The following is a 21,689-nucleotide window of genomic DNA, read 5'->3' on the forward strand; positions in this document are numbered from 1 at the left end:
CCGCCGGAGGAACCGCTCCCAAGGCGGCCTCCTCATGACTTTCGGCCTCCTCACACCGCATCCTCGGTCGGTGGCAGGCTTTCCCGCTTTTGCGACCCCTGGCTGCCACAGGTAAAAGACCGATGGGTGAGAGACATTCTATCCCACGGTTACAGGATAGAGTTCAGCTCTCGTCCTCCGAATCGTTTTTTCAGAACATCTCCGCCCCCCGAGAGAGCCGATGCTCTTCTTCAGGCGGTGTGCACTCTGAAGGCGGAAGGGGTGGTGATCCCTGTGCCTCTTCAGCAACAGGGTCACGGTTTTTACTCCAACTTGTTTGTGGTACCGAAAAAGGACGGATCCTTCCGTCCTGTTCTGGACCTAAAACTGCTCAACAAACACGTAAAAACCAGGCGGTTCCGGATGGAATCGCTACGCTCCGTCATCGCCTCAATGTCCCAAGGAGATTTCCTAGCATCAATCGACATCAAAGATGCTTATCTCCACGTACCGATTGCACCAGAGCATCAGCGCTTCCTGCGTTTCGCCATAGGAGACGAACACCTTCAGTTCGTGGCACTGCCTTTCGGCCTGGCGACAGCCCCACGGGTCTTCACCAAGGTCATGGCAGCAGTGGTAGCAGTCCTACACTCTCAGGGACACTCGGTGATCCCTTACTTAGACGATCTGCTCGTCAAGGCACCCACTCAAGTGGCATGCCAACACAGCCTGAACTTTGCTCTGGAGACTCTCCAGAGTTTCGGGTGGATCATCAATTTTCCAAAGTCAAATCTGACACCGGCCCAATCTCTGACATATCTTGGCATGGAGTTTCATACTCTTCCAGCGATACTGAAGCTTCCGCTGGACAAACAGCGTTCACTACAGACAGGGGTGCAATCTCTCCTTCAAGGTCAGTCACACCCCCTGAGGCGCCTCATGCACTTCCTAGGGAAGATGGTAGCAGCAATGGAGGCAGTTCCTTTTGCGCAGTTTCATCTGCGTCCTCTTCAATGGGACATTCTCCGCAAATGGGACAGGAAGTCGACGTCCCTCGACAGGAACGTCTCCCTTTCACGGGCAGCCAAGGCTTCCCTTCAGTGGTGGCTTCTCCCCACTTCTCTGTCGAGGGGGAAATCCTTCCTTCCCCCATCATGGGCTGTGGTCACGACGGACGCGAGCCTGTCAGGGTGGGGAGCGGTTTTTCTCCACCACAGGGCTCAGGGAACCTGGACTCCGACAGAGTCCTCCCTTCAGATCAATGTTCTGGAGATAAGGGCAGTGTATCTTGCCCTAAAGGCGTTCCAGCCGTGGCTGGAAGGCCAGCAGATCCGAATTCAGTCGGACAACTCCACAGCGGTGGCATACATCAACCACCAAGGGGGAACACGCAGTCGGCAAGCCTTCCAGGAAGTCCGGCGGATTCTGATGTGGGTGGAAGCCACGGCCTCCACCATATCCGCAGTTCACATCCCGGGCGTAGAAAACTGGGAAGCAGACTTTCTCAGTCGCCAGGGCATGGACGCAGGGGAATGGTCCCTTCACCCGGACGTGTTTCAGGAGATCTGTTGCCGCTGGGGGATGCCGGACGTCGACCTAATGGCGTCACGGCACAACAACAAGGTCCCAACATTCATGGCACGGTCTCAAGATCACAGAGCTCTGGCGGCAGACGCCTTAGTTCAGGATTGGTCGCAGTTTCAACTCTCTTATGTATTCCCTCCTCTGGCACTGTTGCCCAGAGTGTTACGCAAGATCAGGTCAGACTGCCGCCGCGCCATCCTTGTCGCTCCAGACTGGCCAAGGAGGTCGTGGTACCCGGATCTGTGGCATCTCACGGTGGGTCAACCGTGGGCACTACCAGACCGACCAGACTTGCTGTCTCAAGGGCCGTTTTTCCATCTGAATTCTGCGGCCCTCAACCTGACTGTGTGGCCATTGAGTCCTGGATTCTAGCGTCTTCAGGGTTATCTCAAGAGGTCATTGCCACTATGAGACAGGCTAGGAAACCAACGTCCGCCAAGATCTACCACAGGACGTGGAGGATATTCCTATCTTGGTGCTCTGATCAGGGTTTTTCTCCCTGGCCATTTGCCTTGCCCACTTTTCTCTCCTTCCTTCAATCAGGATTGGAAAAAGGGTTGTCGCTCGGCTCTCTTAAGGGACAAGTCTCAGCGCTCTCTGTGTTTTTTCAGAAGCGCCTGGCCAGACTTCCACAGGTACGCACGTTCCTGCAGGGGGTTTGTCACATAGTCCCTCCTTACAAGCGGCCGTTAGAACCCTGGGATCTGAACAGGGTACTGATGGCTCTTCAGAAACCACCTTTCGAGCCAATGAAGGATATTTCTCTCTCACGCCTTTCGCAGAAAGTGGTCTTCCTAGTAGCAGTCACATCACTTCGGAGAGTGTCTGAGCTAGCGGCGCTGTCATGCAAAGCCCCTTTCCTGGTGTTTCACCAGGACAAGGTGGTTCTGCGTCCGGTCCCGGAATTTCTCCCTAAGGTGGTATCCCCCTTTCATCTTTATCAGGATATCTCCTTACCCTCTTTTTGTCCTCATCCAGTTCACCAGTGTGAAAAGGATCTGCACTTGTTAGATCTGGTGAGAGCACTCAGACTCTACATTTCTCGTACGGCGCCCCTGCGCCGCTCGGATGCACTCTTTGTCCTTGTCGCTGGCCAGCGTAAAGGGTCACAAGCTTCCAAATCAACCCTGGCTCGGTGGATCAAGGAACCAATTCTCGAAGCTTACCGATCTTCTGGGCTTCCGGTTCCCTCAGGGCTGAAAGCCCATTCTACCAGAGCCGTGGGAGCGTCCTGGGCTTTGCGGCACCAGGCTACGGCTCAGCAGGTGTGTCAGGCGGCTACCTGGTCGAGCCTGCACACGTTCACGAAACACTATCAGGTACATACCTATGCTTCGGCGGATGCCAGCCTAGGTAGGCGAGTCCTTCAGGCGGCGGTTGCCCACCTGTAGGAAAGGGCCGTTTTACGGCTCTATTACGAGGTATTATTTTACCCACCCAGGGACTGCTTTTGGACGTCCCAATTGTCTGGGTCTCCCAATGGAGCGACAAAGAAGAAGGGAATTTTGTTTACTTACCGTAAATTCCTTTTCTTCTAGCTCCAATTGGGAGACCCAGCACCCGCCCCTGTTCCCTTCGGGCTGTTGTTCTTTGTGTACACATGTTGTTCATGTTGAATGGTTTCAGTTCTCCGAAATTCCTTTGGATTGAATTTACTTTAAACCAATTTATAACTTTTACTCCTTCTTGCTTTTGCACCAAAACTGAGGAGCCCGTGATGCACGGGGGGTGTATAGGCAGAAGGGGAAGGGCTTTACACTTTTAAGTGTAATACTTTGTGTGGCCTCCGGAGGCAGAAGCTATACACCCAATTGTCTGGGTCTCCCAATTGGAGCTAGAAGAAAAGGAATTTACGGTAAGTAAACAAAATTCCCTTCTTTACAGAGAAATGTTGCACAAATGGGCAATATATAGTTATCTGCTATGAATGATTTGGACTTTGTCTCAATAATGACAAGCCTTTAACACATCTAGGAGACTCTGAGGACAGGTTGACTGCACAAGATTGCTTACTCACGTATTCATGTTACTGGCCAAAAATCTGACCCATGCAGAACTTCAGAGACAACACTTCCTAAAAATAAAAGTTTGGTTGTGTAGCGTTCACATTTGTCACGTATATCTCTACATAATCTCAAGGACCAAAAATCTCCATGATACAGATGCAACAAACATGACTGTTGAGTCAGCAAATATCCTGACAAGGTGCAGGGGTTGATTGACATCTATCAGACAAATATAGTGATCTCATTCATTAAAGGGGTATTCCCATCTCCAAGATCTTATCTCAATATATAGTAGTTGTAATAATATTAGCAAATGCCTTCATGTAGAACTGTAGTATAGCTCTTCTGATTCACTATGTCGCTTACCTCATGTGCAGGGCATTGCAGGACTTAATGTATCTATGGTTATGACCACTCATATAGTGACAGTTTGTTAGTTGCTAGTGGTCGTAACCATGGATACCTAAGCTACTGCAATGTCCCTCATGTGAGGTAAGATATATAACTAATCAGGAGAACTATACTACATTTCTAATTGAAGGTATTTGCTAATATTATTACACCTAATACAGATTGGAATAGGATCTTGGAGATGGGAATAACCCTTTAACCCCTTAAAACCTATAATGTGTATATATGCGTCGTAGGTCACATCCCTCCTTTTTATATGGGCTCATGCGGTGAGCCCACATTTTTCCTGACACGGGTCTGCTGATCTGATCAGCAGACGTGTAGCTAACCGTTGCGGGTGGATTAGCGATCCACCCATGCCTGTTAACCCTTTAGATTGCTCTGTGAAACTCTGACCGTGGAATCTAACACATAGCTAAAAGTTCAATTCCTGCCCCTTTTGCCCCATTGTTATAAATATAAAAAAAATGAAAAATGCCCAATCCATCAAAATATAAAATCAATTAATCTGGTCAGGTAAAGGGGTCGTAGCAAGAAAAAAAACACCAAAATTGCATCTTTTTGGTCTCTGCATCATTGCATTAAGATGAAACAGGTGATCAAAACATTACATCTACCCAAAAATTGTATAATTAAAAAGTTCAGCTGAAATGCAAAAAATAAGCCGTCACTGAGCCCCAGATCCTGAAAAATGAGAACGCTATGGTTCTTGGAAAATGATGACGAAAGCGCAGTATTTATTTATTTATTTATTTTTTTAACCTGTGAATTTTTTCTTCATTACTTAGATAAAAGTAAAACTCTACATGTTTGGAATCTATGAACTTGTACAGACCTGGTGAATCATAATGCCAGGTCAGTTTTACCATATACTGAACACTGAGTAAAAAAAAATAAATTGTGCAATTGCACATATAGTCCTGCAAAAAAACCAAGCCCTCATATGGGTATATTGATGGAAAAATAAAAAAGAGTTGGAAGAAGGGGAGGAAAAAATGGAAAATCGCTGGGTGGTGAAGGGGTTAAGTTACTTCTCTTCCTATTTAACTCCCTTTACAATAAAGATTTTGGGTATTGACCACTGCCCCTTGTCCAGGACTCTGTAGCACTGGTTTGGATACCAAGGGACCTAATTCTCCCAACAGAAGCTCTAACTAAAATGGCAGTGGCTTTGTATAAACCTCCCCTAGGGCCTCGTTAGTAATGGCTTGCTTAGCTTACAAGACCATTTCTGTGTATGGGACTATATTAGGCTATGCTCTCTCACAGAGTGCTTTCTGCTGTGCACTGCGTTGGCGTTTCCATCAGAATTCCCGAAAAACAGGATCCTAAGGAGACATTCATTGTTATGAGGTTGGCGGAGTCGCTTAGGGCTTCATGTGGTCTCCATCCTGTCTGTGTCAGTCTTTTCAGATATAAACAAAAACCTAGTGTGTCAAGTTTGTGTGCACATCTGAAAAAGATGACAAACACTGCTGGGACAGAGGCCATATGGAGCCCTAAGTGATTGTCAGCCTCATAAAAGTGAATGGCTCTATGACATTCCCGACATAAGGCTCGAGAGAGCACTGCATATGGGTCACCGAACCCTAATACAACATCAAAAACCTCTTTTTACATAGGCCTGTAATCTGCCATTAAAGTGAATTGATCACCAAGTTTGTGCCAGCTAATCTGACAGCAGCATAAAGTTATTTTGGTAAAATCATTGTTTTATCAGCAGAAAATGATCACTGGAGGACTAGTAAACCTGCTGCCATGTTGTTCTCTGTATTCATGAGCTCTTTATACTCCTGCCCCCACCATTAATTCATAGCTTTCTGCCTATGCACAGTGTAAACAGAAAGCTGCCAATCAGTGATGTGGGCAGGGTTATACAGATCTCAGAACTACCGTGTTTTTCCAAAAATAAGACCTCCACCAAAAATAAGCCCTAGCAGGGATTTTCAGCATTTTTGGAGAAAGGCTTAAATATAAGCCCTCCCCCGAAAATAAGCCCTAGTCCCGGATCAATAATGAAGTGTCCGTGCAGCTAAAAAAGTTACAGATACTGCAGGACACTTCATTATACACAGCAGCACCCGGCAATTACACTCACCAGACGCCGAGCAGAAGACTTGCAGTGATCACACACCCGCACACATCAGCTCACACACACACACACACAATCAGATCTCACACACACACACCAGATCTCTCACACAAACATCGGATCGCACACATAATCAGATCGCACACAAGTGACAAACATCGGCTCACACGCAAACAACAAATCACACACACACACACGCAAACATCGGATCGCATACACACTCACCTCATCCAGTGACACCGATCTCTTCTTGCCGGGAGAATTCTGAGAGGCAGTGCGGTGCAGCGTGAGGAACAGGACCTGCGGCCGGACACGTGACTTGCTCTCATTCCCTGCTGCCGTAAGTGCTGGATGTGATGTGATGTGTGTGTGTGTGTGTGTGCCTGTGATCGGCTGTGTTTTTCTGCGATCGGCTGTGTGTATCTGTGATCGGCTGTGTGTGCCTGCGATCGGATGTGTGTATCTGTGATGGCTGTGCGTGCCTGCGATCTGCTGTGTGTATCTGTGATCGGCTGTGTGTGTCTGCGATCTGTGTGTATCTGTGATCTGCTGTGTGTGTCTGCGATCGGATGTGTGTATCTGTGATGGCTGTGCGTGCCTGAGATCTGCTGTGTGTGATCTGCTGTGTATATCTGCGATCTGCTGTGTGTGTATCTGTGATCGGCTGTGTGTATCTGTGATCGGCTGTGTGTGCCTGCGATCTGCTGTGTGTGATCTGCTGTGTATATCTGTGATCTGCTGTATGTGTGTGTGTGTGTGAGTGTGTGTGTGTCTGTGTGTGATTTGCTGTGTGTGTGTGTCTGTGTGTGATCTGCTGTGTGTGTGTGTGTGTGTGTGATCTGCTGTGTGTGTGTGTGTGAGAGATCTGCTGTGTGTGTGATCTGCTGTGTGTGTCTGGGATCTTCTGTGTGTGTCAGCGTGTCAGCTAGCAGCAGGGTAGGACGGCGTGCAGCACCGACCGGAGATCACAGGAGGACCTGGGAACCACGCAGACGTCCTGGTCTGGTGAGTATGAGTCTCCTGGGAAGTGGGGGGTCTGCTTTTTTGGGGGGTAAACTTACCCCAACCGTGTTTCTCCAAGAATAAGACCTCCTCCAAAAATAAGCCCTAGCGCTTTTTTGGGGGGCAAAAAAAATATAAGACAGTGTCTTATTTTTGGAAAAACACGGTACTAGATCTACAGCAGACAAAACTGATTTTATCAAAATGACAGCAAGCAGCCCAGTATGCTCAAATCTGGGTCTCTGCCCCTACATCATGCTGCTATCAGTTGTGATAGCAAAACTCTTGTGACAGATTCCCTTGAATCTTTCATTAAAGCTAGTGTGCTTTGCAGTTTATTGGTGGCACCTAAGAATGTAGTAGCTTTACTATCCTTGGTACAGTTCCTGGGCAGAGAAGTAATGAGCATATTATCATCCAGTACCTCAGTGACACAATGTGAGCTTTAGGCTATGTGCGCACTTACCGGATTTTTCGCGGATTTTGCCGCGGATTTGCTGCATGTTTCGCTGCAGAAAATGTTCATAACATCTCTGCAGTGAATCACCAGCAAATCCTATGGAGAAAAAAAATCCTGTGCGCACTGGGCGGAATTTGACAGCTGCATGTTTTGCTGCGGGAATCCCGCAGCAAAAACAAGTGCATGTCACTTCTTTTCCGCACATCGCTGCGGGATTTCACTCCATTGACTCAATGTTAATCATGAAATCCCGCAGGGAATAACGCAGGCAGCAAATTCTGTGCGGTTCACTGCGTTTTCCTGCGTTATTCCCTGCGGTATTTTGCGGTTTACCTCCGGTAATGTACATCACTTGCTTGCGGTTTTGCAGGGAAGTGATGTCATTACAGGAACAGGAAGTCGTGCAGAGTAAACACACACACATCAGACACAGAACACATCACAGACACAGAACACATAGACACAGACACATAGAATACACATAGAAAGAAAACGGAAATATAGAAAAAAAAGAACGTGGGCTCCGCTGCATATTTACCTTCCAGCCGAGGTAAGCACACAGCGGCGGCCCGGTATTCTCAGGCTGGGGAGGGAGAGGGGCAGGGGTAATGTCCCCCGCCTCACTCCCCCTCCGGCAGCCGAGAATATCAGCCGCAGCTGCCCCGGCACTGTCGCATGCATTATGCGGCACTGCCGGCGTGTCCTCGGCTCTTCTTGCCACCGTGTAGCAGTGGTGACAAGGTAATACAAGGGGTTAATGGTGATGGGGGACCACCGCCATTAACCCCAGGCTTGATCATGGCAGCGTCTATGTGACAGCTGACATGATCAACCCGTAAGTAAAGTGAAAAAAACACAGACACCGAAAAATCCTTTATTTTAAATAAAACCAACAAGCCTCGTTCACCATTTTATTAACCCCTCCCAAACAAAGCTCCGGCGTAATCCACAGCTCCGGCTCCTGCGTCCTGCACTGCTGACATCCAGCCGCGACTGTCACAGACACAGGCTGAATGCAGCAGACAGCAGAGGTAATTACCGGTCATTTCCCACGGCCGGTAATGTGAACTCACTGCCGACCGTGGGAAATGCAGCGATCTGTCTATCCCTCTATCTATCTATCCCTCTGTCTGTCTATCTATCTATCTATCCCTCTATCTATTCTTCTGTCTATCTACTATCAGAATTAAATGTATTTTTTTTTTTCTTCAATGTGCTTTATTGCATTGAATGCAATAAAGCACATCCCAACCCGCACGCGGCAAAACCGCGGCAATACTGCGAACAATACCGCGGTAAAGCCGCGGCAAACCGCATGCGGTTTTCGGGTGCGGTTTCCCGCGGTTTTTTACCGCGGGTGCGGTAATCTTTGAGAGGATGCGGAATTTTCTCAAGAAAATTCCATTTCCCAGTGCGCACAGAGCCTTACAGGGGTATTTCAGGCTACAGAAAGGATCACCTATCCACTGGATAAGGGATAATTGTTAGACTTTTGTGTCCTGACGCCAAAATGGGGGGCATCTGTCCTCCGTGATCCCCTTGTAGTGTGACTGGTGTAAGAAGTTGCATAGCAGGATGGGAGCACAAATGCTTTGATACTCAACTCAGATTCCTATAAAGATCTAAAGAAAAGCAAAGGAGACAGAGGCAAAGAAACAGCTGCTTATCAGTTTGTTTTTTTTCCTCTTCCTGAGCTGGATTTACAGCTACACTGTTGAATACTACTGTACAATGTTTTCCATGCTGCTCCTACTTATAGGGATGTGCTACACATAGATGGGGGGGCAGGATCTCCTCTTTGGGGTATGGAAGGCATTTTAGCAGTTAGTTTCCCAATGTAGTGCTTGGTTTAGAGAAAACTGACAAACTGTCTATGAGCGAGAATTAGAGAGTCTGCAGAGGGGAAAACTGGTGAAAACATTACATAATGACCAGAAATTGTATTATATTTTGTGTAAATACCCGATAGCTTATTCGAAAAAGTTGCCGGAAAGACAGGTGTTTTATGTGTAGTTACCACACGTTACTGCACACAACGAAAGAAAGTAGAGTAATTGGGGTTAGATTTAAGAATAAACCTACAGTTACTGCACACATAAAGGGAAAAAATATACAGAAATGTTTGGACTTTCATCTTCTGGCATTGTAATAAATCTAGGCTCTAGTCCTGTTTACAAAAGATACATTGAGTCCATAGATGCTGCACAATTCTAGAAGTGCATGTTTTTAGAACACAGATTAAACTTCCATGTACCTGACAATACCTCCCAATCGTCCCATATTCAGTGGGACTGTCCCTATTTGAGGGCTCCCTCCCGCTATGCCCAAATATTGTCTTGGCTCCTCACCTCAGTGCAGTGCATAAATTAACTTCTCATTTGCTCTAATTTCCCACTACAGGGCTAGAGCTCATCAGCTTGTGAGCCCTTTGTCCATAGGCAGCATCTCTACCATTGAGCCACTGCCTGTATTTAGAGGCTTAGGAGGATTTGGTAATCTTGACCTCTGTATTGCAGGCGGAGAAGCCAGAAGTAAATTATTCAGCTATACTGTATCTATGTAGCTGAAGGAAGAAGTCAGATTCTTTAGTTCCCATTAAACTACTATAAAGAAATGAGAATATAATTTTATTTTTCACTACCCCCTTGGAATCAAACCAGGAACTTTCAAACACATAACAGCAGCCTATCCTGTCCTAGCTGTTGAGCCACCAGCAGGGAAGATTTTATAGAGATGAACCTGCATTGCAGCCTCTGATTACACAGGACACAGAGCTCCATTGTACAGTGCAAGGCATCTCTTGGTCCGGTATTCTAGAAGGAAAGGAAAAAATGTGGTTTCTTCTAATAAAATTACTAAAAATAATTAAAAAAAAAGAATAATGTAATTTTTATTGTGCTTATTTTTTTTTTTTAAACCTAATTTTATTCCAAATTTTCATGTGCATTACATCTTATGAAACAATATAGCAAGTATAAATTCACTATTTCCATTAACAGGTTATTGTCAATTAACTATTCCTCCCGTTTCCCTTGTTTCCCCCCTTAACTATGTTTCGTCTTTCTTCTATTCTAAAATAACCCCCCCAACAACTTAGCACACTTTTCCTCCTGTCTAGCCCACACGAAGAACACCCAACAACGCCACATTTTGTCATTTTATCATCAAGTTATTTTATCAAGTTGTCCAGTTACCAAAACTGATTTTTTTTTTTCTGATAAATCTTGCTAATATGTGCCCCTCAACACATCTATTATGTTTTTTCAGCAAAATTACCTTTTATTGTGCACCAGCAGCACATGCTCATTGCTGGCTCCAGCTCTGATGGGGTTAATCTCTCCTCTGACTTCCTGTGTTCAGTTCCTACAAGTCCCAGAATTCTTTGTGGCTCTAGGGCGGTGTCTAGCTTATCTAACACACCCATCGTGTCTAATACACCCACTCTGCTCTCCACCCAAACCCTCCTCCCTGCCTCTTCCCAGTGGATGCACTGAGAGAAATCACAGAGACAGCAGCAGCTCTGCACAGCCAGGGGAAGAAAGTGTCTGTGCGCGTATATACAGTGTGTGTGTGTGTGCGCGTATATACAGTGTGTGTGTGTATGCGTATATACAGTGTGTGTGTGCGTATATACAGTGTGTGTGTATATACAGTGTGTGTGTGTGTATATACAGTGTGTGTGTGTGCGCGTATATACAGTGTGTGTGTATATACAGTGTGTGTGCGCGTATATACAGTGTGTGTGTATATACAGTGTGTGTGTGTGTGTGTATATACAGTGTGTGTGTGTGTATATACAGTGTGTGTGTATATATACAGTGTGTGTGTGTGCGCGTATATACAGTGTGTGTGTATGTGTGCGTGTATATACAGTGTGTGTGCGTATATACAGTGGGGAGGAAAAGAGAGCGCGGGGGGGAAAGAGAGCGAGGGGGGGGAAGAGAGCGAGGGGGGGAAGAGAGCGAGGCAAAAGAGAGGGGAGAGGAGAGGGATAAGAGGGGGGCAGAGAAGAGGGGGAAGAGTGGGGGGAGAGAAGAGAGTGGGGAAAGAAGGGGGGGCAGAGGTGCTCTGTCACCAACTGTCTCCACTCTGTGACTTGTGGTGCAGACAGTTGGTCCCATGCAGCAGGACAGATGGCAGAGCACAGCGGTGACATGCCTGTCAGTGTCTTGCTGCGTCCTGCAGTGCTGCTGGGAGGAGCAGATGATCACACTTCCCGACACCGGCCACTCTCCTGACATCGCAGCAGAGCGGGCGGGTGAAGAGTGTGATCAGAAACTTACGTGCAGGGGGGGATTCAGCTGAAGAACCCCCCCCCCCTGTACTGCACACTGGCTCCCCGTGCCTCACCATCTGCAGGACGCTTTGCCGGCTCCACACTGACGTCCTCCGGCTCCTCCCCTCGATGCTGGGCTGTGATGTGCGGTAGTCACCGCCCACAGCCCTGTCACTCAATCTGAGTGGTGCCAGCCTCCTCTGACGTACCCGACGAGTTTGAGAGCCCGGAAATGCCGGGACGTCAGAGGATGCTGGCGGCCACAGCTCCAGGGGGTCATGTGACAGGCACTGAGCGTGCAGGATAGCGCCGCTCAGTGCCAGAACTGGAAACAGAAGCCAATGGAGAAAACGCCTAGAAAGGTAAGTAGAACTCCTACAGAAAATAAAAAAAATGGGTGAACCATCCCTTTAATTTCTCAGCTTTTATTCTTGGCCTTTTCCCCCTCCACAAGAAGGTCGAAAACGCCTTGTTCAGCCTCTTTACGTTTGTGTGTTTTAATAATATAGGGATAGTCTGCATTGGATATATTAGTTTTGTGAAACTCATCATTTTTAGAAGATGGTTCCTACCCAGTAGTGATAATGGAAGCCCCTCCCACATCTTCAATTCCCGTTCTATTTTCGTTATCAGTGGTTTAAAATTTAGCTCATATATCGATACAGGTTGGCGTCCCACTTGGATTCCCAGATATTTAACGTGGGTTCTCGCTATTGGTATCCCATGAACATTGTCTCCTATTCCCTGAGCTGCCAACACCGCTGTGCTCTGTTGGTGTAGAAACAATATTTCACATTTTGCCTTATTTAATTTGAAACCTGCCAAGTTTCCGAATTCCTCTATCCGTTGCAATGTCATTGGGAGTTCCTTCTGGGGTTTATTCATAAACAATATAATGTCGTCCGCAAACAGGGCTGACCGTAGCACCTCCCCTCCAATGTTGATACCTTCAAAGCAACTTCCCTCATTCAGCATTCTTGATAGGGGCTCAATCACCAGGTTGAACAGGAGGGGGGACAGTGGGCACCCCTGTCTAGTCCCTTTAGTCAATGAGAAAGGTCTCGACAGAAATCCTGGTGTCGCCACCCTGGCTTTAGGATTTGCATATAATACTGTAATGAATGTTCTAAATGCTCCCTGAATGCCTACTTCATCCATTACTGTTTCCAGCCATGACCACTTTTACATTATGAAATGCTTTTTCTGCATCTAATGTGATCATGGCTGGAAATGCCCCCTTCTGTGGTTGTCCGTGCCCATTAGCATCCATTACTAGCATGGTTTTTTTTATATTGGTCACCGCCGATCTCCCCTTTACAAACCCTGATTGGGCCTGAGAGATTACTCTCAGCAATATCTCCGCCAGTCTGTTGGCCATCAATTTGGCCAGTAGTTTTAGGTCCTGGTTGATCAAAGAGATCGGTCTATAATTTGCTGGATTATCTAGGTTTTTCTCTCCCTTAGGTATGAGTTTTATATATGCCGTGTTGAGGTGACTCGATATTTCAGTGCCACCCAATATTTTATTGAAGTCATTGGTCGCCTTCCCTTAACCAAATTGGCCAGTAATTTCCCTGCTTTATTGCCGTACCTGTGCAGGTCAACCTCCATTTGTGACCGTACTAGCTCTTCCCTTTTTCCTGCCCAAAGCTCGAACTCTTGTTTCGCCCCCTTCCATTCCTCTTTTGCTTTTTGGGACATAGTTTCCAAATATTTCATATATTTTTCTCTAAGCGTGTCACTAGCTTCTTGGTATTGTGCATGTGTATGTCTCTTGATTGTAGCAGTATACCCCATTAGCCTCCCTCTCAGCACTGCTTTTACCGCTTCCCAAAATATTATTACATCCGTCTCATGTTCACTATTAGTGTTGCTATACTCTTCCCACCAGCCCTTCAGTATTTTAACAAAGTCCGTATCCCTAAGTAAAAAGGACGGGAACACTCCACAAATAGTCCGATCCCCTCTGAACTGTGTCATTTATTTCTAAGGTCACCGGGCTGTGGTCCGATATCATAATGTTCTCAATCTCTACATCAGGGGTGGGGAACCTCCGGCCCGCAGGCCGCATGCGGCCCGCCATGACCTTTTATGTGGCCCCCGGGCAGATTCCCGGGGGAGGCAGTGCTGGTGCTGTCACCGCGGTCTTGCTGCCGCCGGCCCTTTAAATCCACACATTGCTGTTTGTGCTGCAATGTGTTCTCCCGTCGGCCAGTGCCAATTGTGGGCGGGTCCACAGCAGCCTCACAGCTTCCAGCCTTGTGTGTCCGCCCCCTGCCCTCCGGAGATCAGTGCCTGCCTTCTCCTTCTGATGCAGTGTGTCCGGCTCCTGCACTCCGGTGATGTGAATGCAATGCTGCTGTGAGTCCAGCGCCGACCCTCTGCTGCTATGTGCCCTGCCCAATGCTTTGTGCCTCCCCACACCAGTTCTGTAAACCTTCTCCCCCAGAGTTGCATGAAACTCTCAGCGCAGTGTGCCCCCCAATGTCCTGTGTGCAGCCCCCCCGTCCTGTGTGCAGCCCCCCCCAGTCCTGTGTGCAGCCCCCCCCAGTCCTGTGTGCAGCCCCCCCCAGTCCTGTGTGCAGCCCCCACCAGCCCTGTGTGCAGCCTCCCCCCAGTGATGTCTGTGCCTCCCCCCCAGTGATGTCTGTGCCTCCCCCCCAGTGATGTCTGTGCCTCCCCCCCAGTGATGTCTGTGCCTCACCCCCAGTGATGTCTGTGCCTCCCCCCCAGTGATGTCTGTGCCTCCCCCCCAGTGATGTCTGTGCCTCCCCCCAGTGATGTCTGTGCCTCCCCCCAGTGATGTCTGTGCCTCCCCCCAGTGATGTCTGTGCCTCCCCCCCAGTGATGTCTGTGCCCCCCCCAGTGATGTCTGTGCCTCCCTCCCCAGTGATGTCTGTGCCTCCCCCCAGTGATATCTGTGCCTCCCCCCCAGTGATGTCTGTGCCTCCCCCCCAGTGATGTCTGTGTCTCCCCCCCAGTGATGTCTGTGCCTCCCTCCAGTGGTGTCTGTGCCTCCAGCCCCGCGTGTGGTGTCTGTGCCCCCAGCCCCGCGTGTGGTGTCTGTGCCCCCAGCCCCGCGTGTGGTGTCTGTGCCCCCAGCCAATTAATTGCTTCACCCAATATAGCAGGGTCATTTAAATTTTGTGCGGCCCCCGAAGGTTGGTAGAAATTTCCAAATGGCCCCCGACAGAAAAAAGGTTCCCCACCCCTGCTCTACATCTTTGACCCTACTCAAAAATGATTGGTCAACCAGAATATAATCAATTCTTGACCATGCGTCATGCGGATGTGAATAGTGAGTGAATTCACGGTCATATGGGTGCTGTAGCCTCCAACTGTCTTTCAGATTAGTGTCTTCCAGCAGCCTAGCTATCAAGCCTTTTGTCGTTCTTGTCTGCCCACCTTGACCCCTGTTATGTGTCCTATCTTCTTCCCCTGAGACCACCGCATTGAAATCCCCTCCCACTATTTTGTTCCGTTCTGTGTCCATTCCCACTTTACTTGTGATGAGTTTGAAAAACGAATTCTGTTCATTGTTGGGGGCATATATGTTGTGTATGCTAAACTCTCCCTGCGGGCTGTTTTAATTTTATATGGACATATCTACCTTCCTCGTCGCTATCTTGGGAAGTTATTGTATGGTTGAAATGTTTGTTTAATAGAATCATGACCCCTGCTTTCCTTCCCTGGGAGCCCGACCCAACTACTTTTCCTACCCATAATTTCTGCATTCGGAAAAAATCTTCCCGTGGTAAATGCGTTTCCTGCAGCAGTGCGATATCTACCTTCAATCTTTTAAGATGTCTCAGAACCATCATGCGCTTGTGAGGTGATTTCAGACCTTTCACGTTCCATGTCACTATTTTAACCATAGTCCCCGTTGCCCATGTTTTTTGCGTCGCTATGTGTCCCCCCTTGTGCGTGGCTTTGCATTTCCTCTAACTTCGCTGTGCGCTTACAACTATGTATTGCCTGGGCGCAACCTTGTGTCCCAATCTTGGCATTAACTAACTATAAACCTGTTGGTTACCCCCCCAACTGCTCTCAATTGTTTTTCGGTATGTTTATAGCGTTATACAACATGGGAACACAGCCTTATAGACACAAAAAAGTAACATGTCATATAGTGACTCTTATATAAATATGGAAAGTTCTGGCTGCTATGAATGAACGAACAGTGTGTCTACTGAACATCCCTCACTACCAAATGGGTGTGGTTTGGGGTGTGGCTAGGAGCATGGCCAGAATTTGCCGCAGTACGCCACTTGCTTTGTTCCTCTTTTGTTCTTCAAAAGTTGGGGGGTATGTGTGTAATATAGCAACATCCTACCATGGAAACCCTGCTACAGGGCCCAACAATGGCACACGGAGATACTAAGGCCCTATGGTGCATGTCTTGGAAGCCCTTTATTTGTAACTAGCAAGTGTGTGTGTGCGTGTGTGTGTGTATGTATGTATGTATATATAATATATATAGATATATATATATATATATAATATATATTTTTAGTCAATAAGAACTCGTTGGTCAGTCAGTCATTTGCAGGGCTGTGGAGTCTGTAACCCAAACCTCCGGCTCCTCAATTTCCCTGACTTCAAAAGCTGTGGCTGTATTCCCTGAACTACGGCACGATCGCTGCAGCTCGATCTTTCTATGTAAAGGAAATTAGCTTTATTAATATGTCTGTTTTTAAGCTTTGGACAGACATCCTCTTTTAAAGCCTTACATTTTATAAATTTCTAAAACTAGCCATCATAGTTGTATAGGTGTGTGTGTGTGTGTGTGTGTGTGTGTGTGTATAATGTATATAATTTTTTTTTTCACATGTAGCTTTACATTTTGCACATTTTTGGTCTTTTGTTGTTTCCTGCAGTAAATTGTGTTTTCTTTACACAGAATTCAATCCGTCACAACCTGTCTCTGCACAGCAAGTTCATTAAAGTGCACAATGAAGCAACTGGTAAAAGTTCCTGGTGGATGCTGAATCCAGAGGGTGGGAAAAGCGGTAAAGCACCACGTAGAAGAGCAGCCTCCATGGACAACAGCAGCAAGCTTGCAAAAGTACGAAGTAAAGTTTCTAAGAAAAAGGCTCAAAGTTCTGGAGAATCAACTGCAGGAAGCCCTGGTTCGCAACCCCCAAAATGGCCTGGTAGCCCATCTTCACGCAGTGGTGATGATCCTGATGTGTGGACCAGTTTTCGACCACGCACAGGTTCCAATGCTAGTAATCTTAGTCTTCGTCTATCTCCTATTTTGACAGAACCAGATGATGTTGGTGATGAAGACCTCCACTCCTCACTCAGCTTTTCTAACAGTGTACCCCCTACTGTCTCAGAGGAATTGGAGCTTATTGACAGTTTAACAATGCTGTCGTCGGGAGCACCACTACCTGCACCACAGCCTTTGATACAAGTAGCCCCTAATTTCTCTATGCATCCACCTCAAACTCTGTCTTTTGGTAACTCTCTGTTTGGCCCAACTGATACCTCTCCCGTGCGAGGCCCTTCTGGACGCTTTCAACGTCCTCAGACTCTTGAAGCCCTCTTGACCTCCGATTCTCCTCCGCCTAGTGATGTTATGATGACACAGGTTGATCCTGTGCTTGGGCAGAGCGGAGGACCGAATCTACTAATGCTGGGCGGTCTGAGTAAAGGCAGAACGCCTGATCAGCTAAATGTTTCTCTTAATACCTTGGTGCCTCCTAACACTCCTACCATGATAGGGCTTTCATCACCCTCTTCTATGCCACCACCACCCAAACCAAATTCCTTTGGTACAACTTCAGACCGTCTTCCCACAGATTTGGACATGGACATGATCCTTGAGAATTTGGAATGTGACATGGAATACATAATTAACAATGAGCTGATGGATGAAGGTGGTTTGGATTTCAACTTTGAGTCCATACATCCTGGCACCAACCAGAACAACAACCATAGCTGGGTACCAAGTTAAAGACAGGTAAACTTATTCATAGATGTTTGCAGTTTGACTGCATCCAGAAAGCTATACAATATGTCACAAAAAAACAGTAACGTTTTTATTTATATACCAGCTTAATAAAGTTATGGAACTTTGTAATATACTTAATTACTTTAAAGGAGTGGTTTACTACTTGGCTTTACTAGCCACATCGATATAACGTTCAGAAACAAGGCTTCTCTTAAATACCTTGTGTGGGCAATAGTGCCTGTGAGCGGCACTATTGCAGTCCGCTTATCCCCATCGCGTGACCTCTGAGATCCAGTGACTTCACGTCAACCTCCAGTTGACCCGACATCAGAGGCCGGCCCCAGTGTACGCGAGTGACTGGGCTGTGAGCGACGTTTCAGCACTCAGCACAGCCCAGCATCTTCTGCGCTCTCTCCTTCGCTACAGATAGCTTCAAGCAGGAGCAATGCTGGGCTGTGATGTGCGGGGAAACTTTGCCCACATCCCAGTCACTCACCGAGATTTAGGCCGACCTCGGAGATGATGGGTTAACTGGAAGTTGACATGACCTCACCAGATCTCAGAGATCACAGAGACCGCGGGTCACTTAGTAGCGCCGCTCAGAGGCACTATTGCCAACACAAGGTATTTGAGAGAAGCCTTGTTTCTGAACGTTATACAGATGTGGCTAATATAGCTAATTAGTGAACCACGCGTTTAATTTGCTGCCTTTTATCGTTATCACTATGCTGAAAGCCCTGGCTTCTCCCTAGTTCATTCTGTCTTAGTGGCTGATTTGAATTGGAGATCTAACAAAGATCCTTACTCCTGTGTGAGCTTCTCTGCTCCCTGAGATGTGACCTGATGAAGGCATGTGCTCTGGGCAGAAACATGTAGCCAAAGTAACTGTACTCCCACCTATGAGTTTTCACCTTTTCCAGGAGTTCTTTTTGGCTCGTTGTTTTACATATCTAGTCTACCCTCCAATGGCCAGACAGGGAGAGTGTTTGTATGGTGTCAAAACATTGGCGATGGGAGCACAGAAGCTCACACACGAGTACAGTTCTTTGCTAGACTTGCAGCTTAAATCAGCTAAGACAACATGAACTAGGCAGAAGCACTTTTATCCTGGTATAAAACGGAACCTGACAGGTCCTACTGCCCTCAAACCCACCAGCATTTATATATTTATTATTAAATACCCTGCCTAACGAGCCCTTCATACTGCCTGACACCTAAACACATGGAAAAATAAAGACTTTTTTTCCACTGTGTGCTTGGGTGTCAGGCAGGGTATTTAGTAATAAATATGTAAATGCTGGCGGTTGGGCATGGGGAACATGTCAGGTTCCCTTTAAATATAGAATGTCTGGGTCTTTTCTTGTCTGTCTCTTTCCGTGTCTGGTAGATATTTCAGCTCACCCATATGCAGTCTTCAAGGCGAAGGTGGATGCCCGCAGTCCCCGGACAGGCCGGTCCGTAATTCAGAATAGATGTAGAAAAGAAGCGTATGGGACTCAGCACCAATGCGGTAATAATAAAACTTGGAACTTTATTCGGAATGTTTTAAAAGAAAAGTACACAGGTCATCCAAAAAAAATCGCCATGTGATTTGCCAAGCGGCTTTACGCGTTTCGGACAAACAAGGGGAAATTAAAACCAGTCCTTAGTTATAAGCCATGGTATGTGAGAGGCAAAAGGTATATATAGCACTACAAGTATGGAAAACAGGAAGGGAGTTCACCTGAGAAAATGCAAATGAAAGAAGGAGGAAAATGGTATAGGAGACAGAATAAGTTAACCCTTTAGGCACCGTATATAGCAAAATATGTAATAATAAATGATACGTGAATATAACCACGAAAGGGGTGTGTGTATATATATATGTTATATATATATATATATGTTTACTGGAGAGACAATTTGAATTTATATATATGTACACACACACGTGCATATATATCACAAGTATATTTATATTATTATATTTTAGAAATTGTATATTCTACATTTAAGTGATACAGAAACAATGTGAGTAAATGTGAAAAAATTGGGTTGAAAACATACACATCAGTTTGTTTATAATGCTTATGATTCAATTATATTTCATGATAAATTTATATATATGTTTAACACCCAATGCCATCAAATTTAGCAGCATATATAAAAAAAAAAAAAGAAAAAAGAAAAGAAAGAAACCCGATGTGGGTGAATGTGACAATGTTGGGTTAAAAACATAGGTACATCAGTTTGATACTTCTGATTCAATTGCAGTTAGGTCCAGAAATATTTGAACAGTGACACAATTTTCGCGAGTTGAGCTCTGCATCCCACCACATTGGATTTGAAATGAAACCTCTACAACAGAATTCAAGTGCAGATTGTAACGTTTAATTTGAAGGTTTGAACAAAAATATCTGATAGAAATTGTAGGAATTGTACACATTTCTTTACAAACACTCCACATTTTAGGAGGTCAAAAGTAATTGGACAAATAAACCAAACCCAAACAAAATATTTTTATTTTCAATATTTTGTTGCGAATCCTTTGGAGGCAATCATTGCCTTAAGTCTGGAACCCATGGACATCACCAAACGCTGGGTTTCCTCCTTCTTAATGCTTTGCCAGGCCTTTACAGCCGCAGCCTTCAGGTCTTGCTTGTTTGTGGGTCTTTCCGTCTTAAGTCTGGATTTGAGCAAGTGAAATGCATGCTCAATTGGGTTAAGATCTGGTGATTGACTTGGCCATTGCAGAATGTTCCACTTTTTTGCACTCATGAACTCCTGGGTAGCTTTGCCTGTATGCTTGGGGTCATTGTCCATCTGTACTATGAAGCGCCGTCCGATCAACTTTGCGGCATTTGGCTGAATCTGGGCTGAAAGTATATCCCGGTACACTTCAGAATTCATCCGGCTACTCTTGTCTGCTGTTATGTCATCAATAAACACAAGTGACCCAGTGCCATTGAAAGCCATGCATGCCCATGCCATTACGTTGCCTCCACCATGTTTTACAGAGGATGTGGTGTGCCTTGGATCATGTGCCGTTCCCTTTCTTCTCCAAACGTTTTTCTTCCCATCATTCTGGTACAGGTTGATCTTTGTCTCATCTGTCCATAGAATACTTTTCCAGAACTGAGCTGGCTTCATGAGGTGTTTTTCAGAAAATTTAACTCTGGCCTGTCTATTTTTGGAATTGATGAATGGTTTGCATCTAGATGTGAACCCTTTGTATTTACTTTCATGGAGTCTTCTCTTTAATGTTGACTTAGAGACAGATACACCTACTTCACTGAGAGTGTTCTGGACTTCAGTTGATGTTGTGAACGGGTTCTTCTTCACCAAAGAAAGTATGCGGCGATCATCCACCACTGTTGTCATCCGTGGATGCCCAGGCCTTTTTGAGTTCCCAAGCTCACCAGTCAATTCCTTTTTTCTCAGAATGTACCCGACTGTTGATTTTGCTACTCCAAGCATGTCTGCTATCTCTCTGATGGATTTTTTCTTTTTTTTCAGCCTCAGGATGTTGTGCTTCACCTCAATTGAGAGTTCCTTAGACCGCATGTTGTCTGGTCACAGCAACAGCTTCCAAATGCAAAACTACACACCTGTAATCAACCACAGACCTTTTAACTACTTCATTGATTACAGGTTAACGAGGGAGACGCCTTCAGAGTTAATTGCAGCCCTTAGAGTCCCTTGTCCAATTACTTTTGGTCCCTTGAAAAAGAGGAGGCTATGCATTACAGAGCTATGATTCCTAAACCCTTTCTCCGAATTGGATGTGAAAACTCTCATATTGCAGCTGGGAGTGTGCACTTTCAGCCCATATTATATATATAATTGTATTTCTGAACATGTTTTTGTAAACAGCTAAAATAACAAAACTTGTGTCACTGTCCAAATATTTCTGGACCTAACTGTATATTTCAGCATAAATGTAT

At 46.2% G+C, this 21,689-nt stretch overlaps 1 protein-coding gene across 2 annotated transcripts in view; it reads left to right on the forward strand.

The window, feature by feature from the left end:
- Positions 1-21,689, forward strand: part of FOXO4 (forkhead box O4) — a 63,578-nt gene that overhangs the window by 38,199 nt on the left and 3,690 nt on the right. For both annotated transcript variants that reach the window (XM_075324013.1, XM_075324014.1), the window contains exon 2: positions 16,711-17,775. In XM_075324013.1, the coding sequence (XP_075180128.1) occupies positions 16,711-17,769 (1,059 nt within the window). In that variant the 3' untranslated portion in view covers positions 17,770-17,775. The remainder of the gene's footprint in view (positions 1-16,710; positions 17,776-21,689) is intronic.

Source organism: Anomaloglossus baeobatrachus, chromosome 9, assembly GCF_048569485.1.
Source record: "Anomaloglossus baeobatrachus isolate aAnoBae1 chromosome 9, aAnoBae1.hap1, whole genome shotgun sequence".
In the NCBI taxonomy this organism is placed as follows: domain Eukaryota; kingdom Metazoa; phylum Chordata; class Amphibia; order Anura; family Aromobatidae; genus Anomaloglossus; species Anomaloglossus baeobatrachus.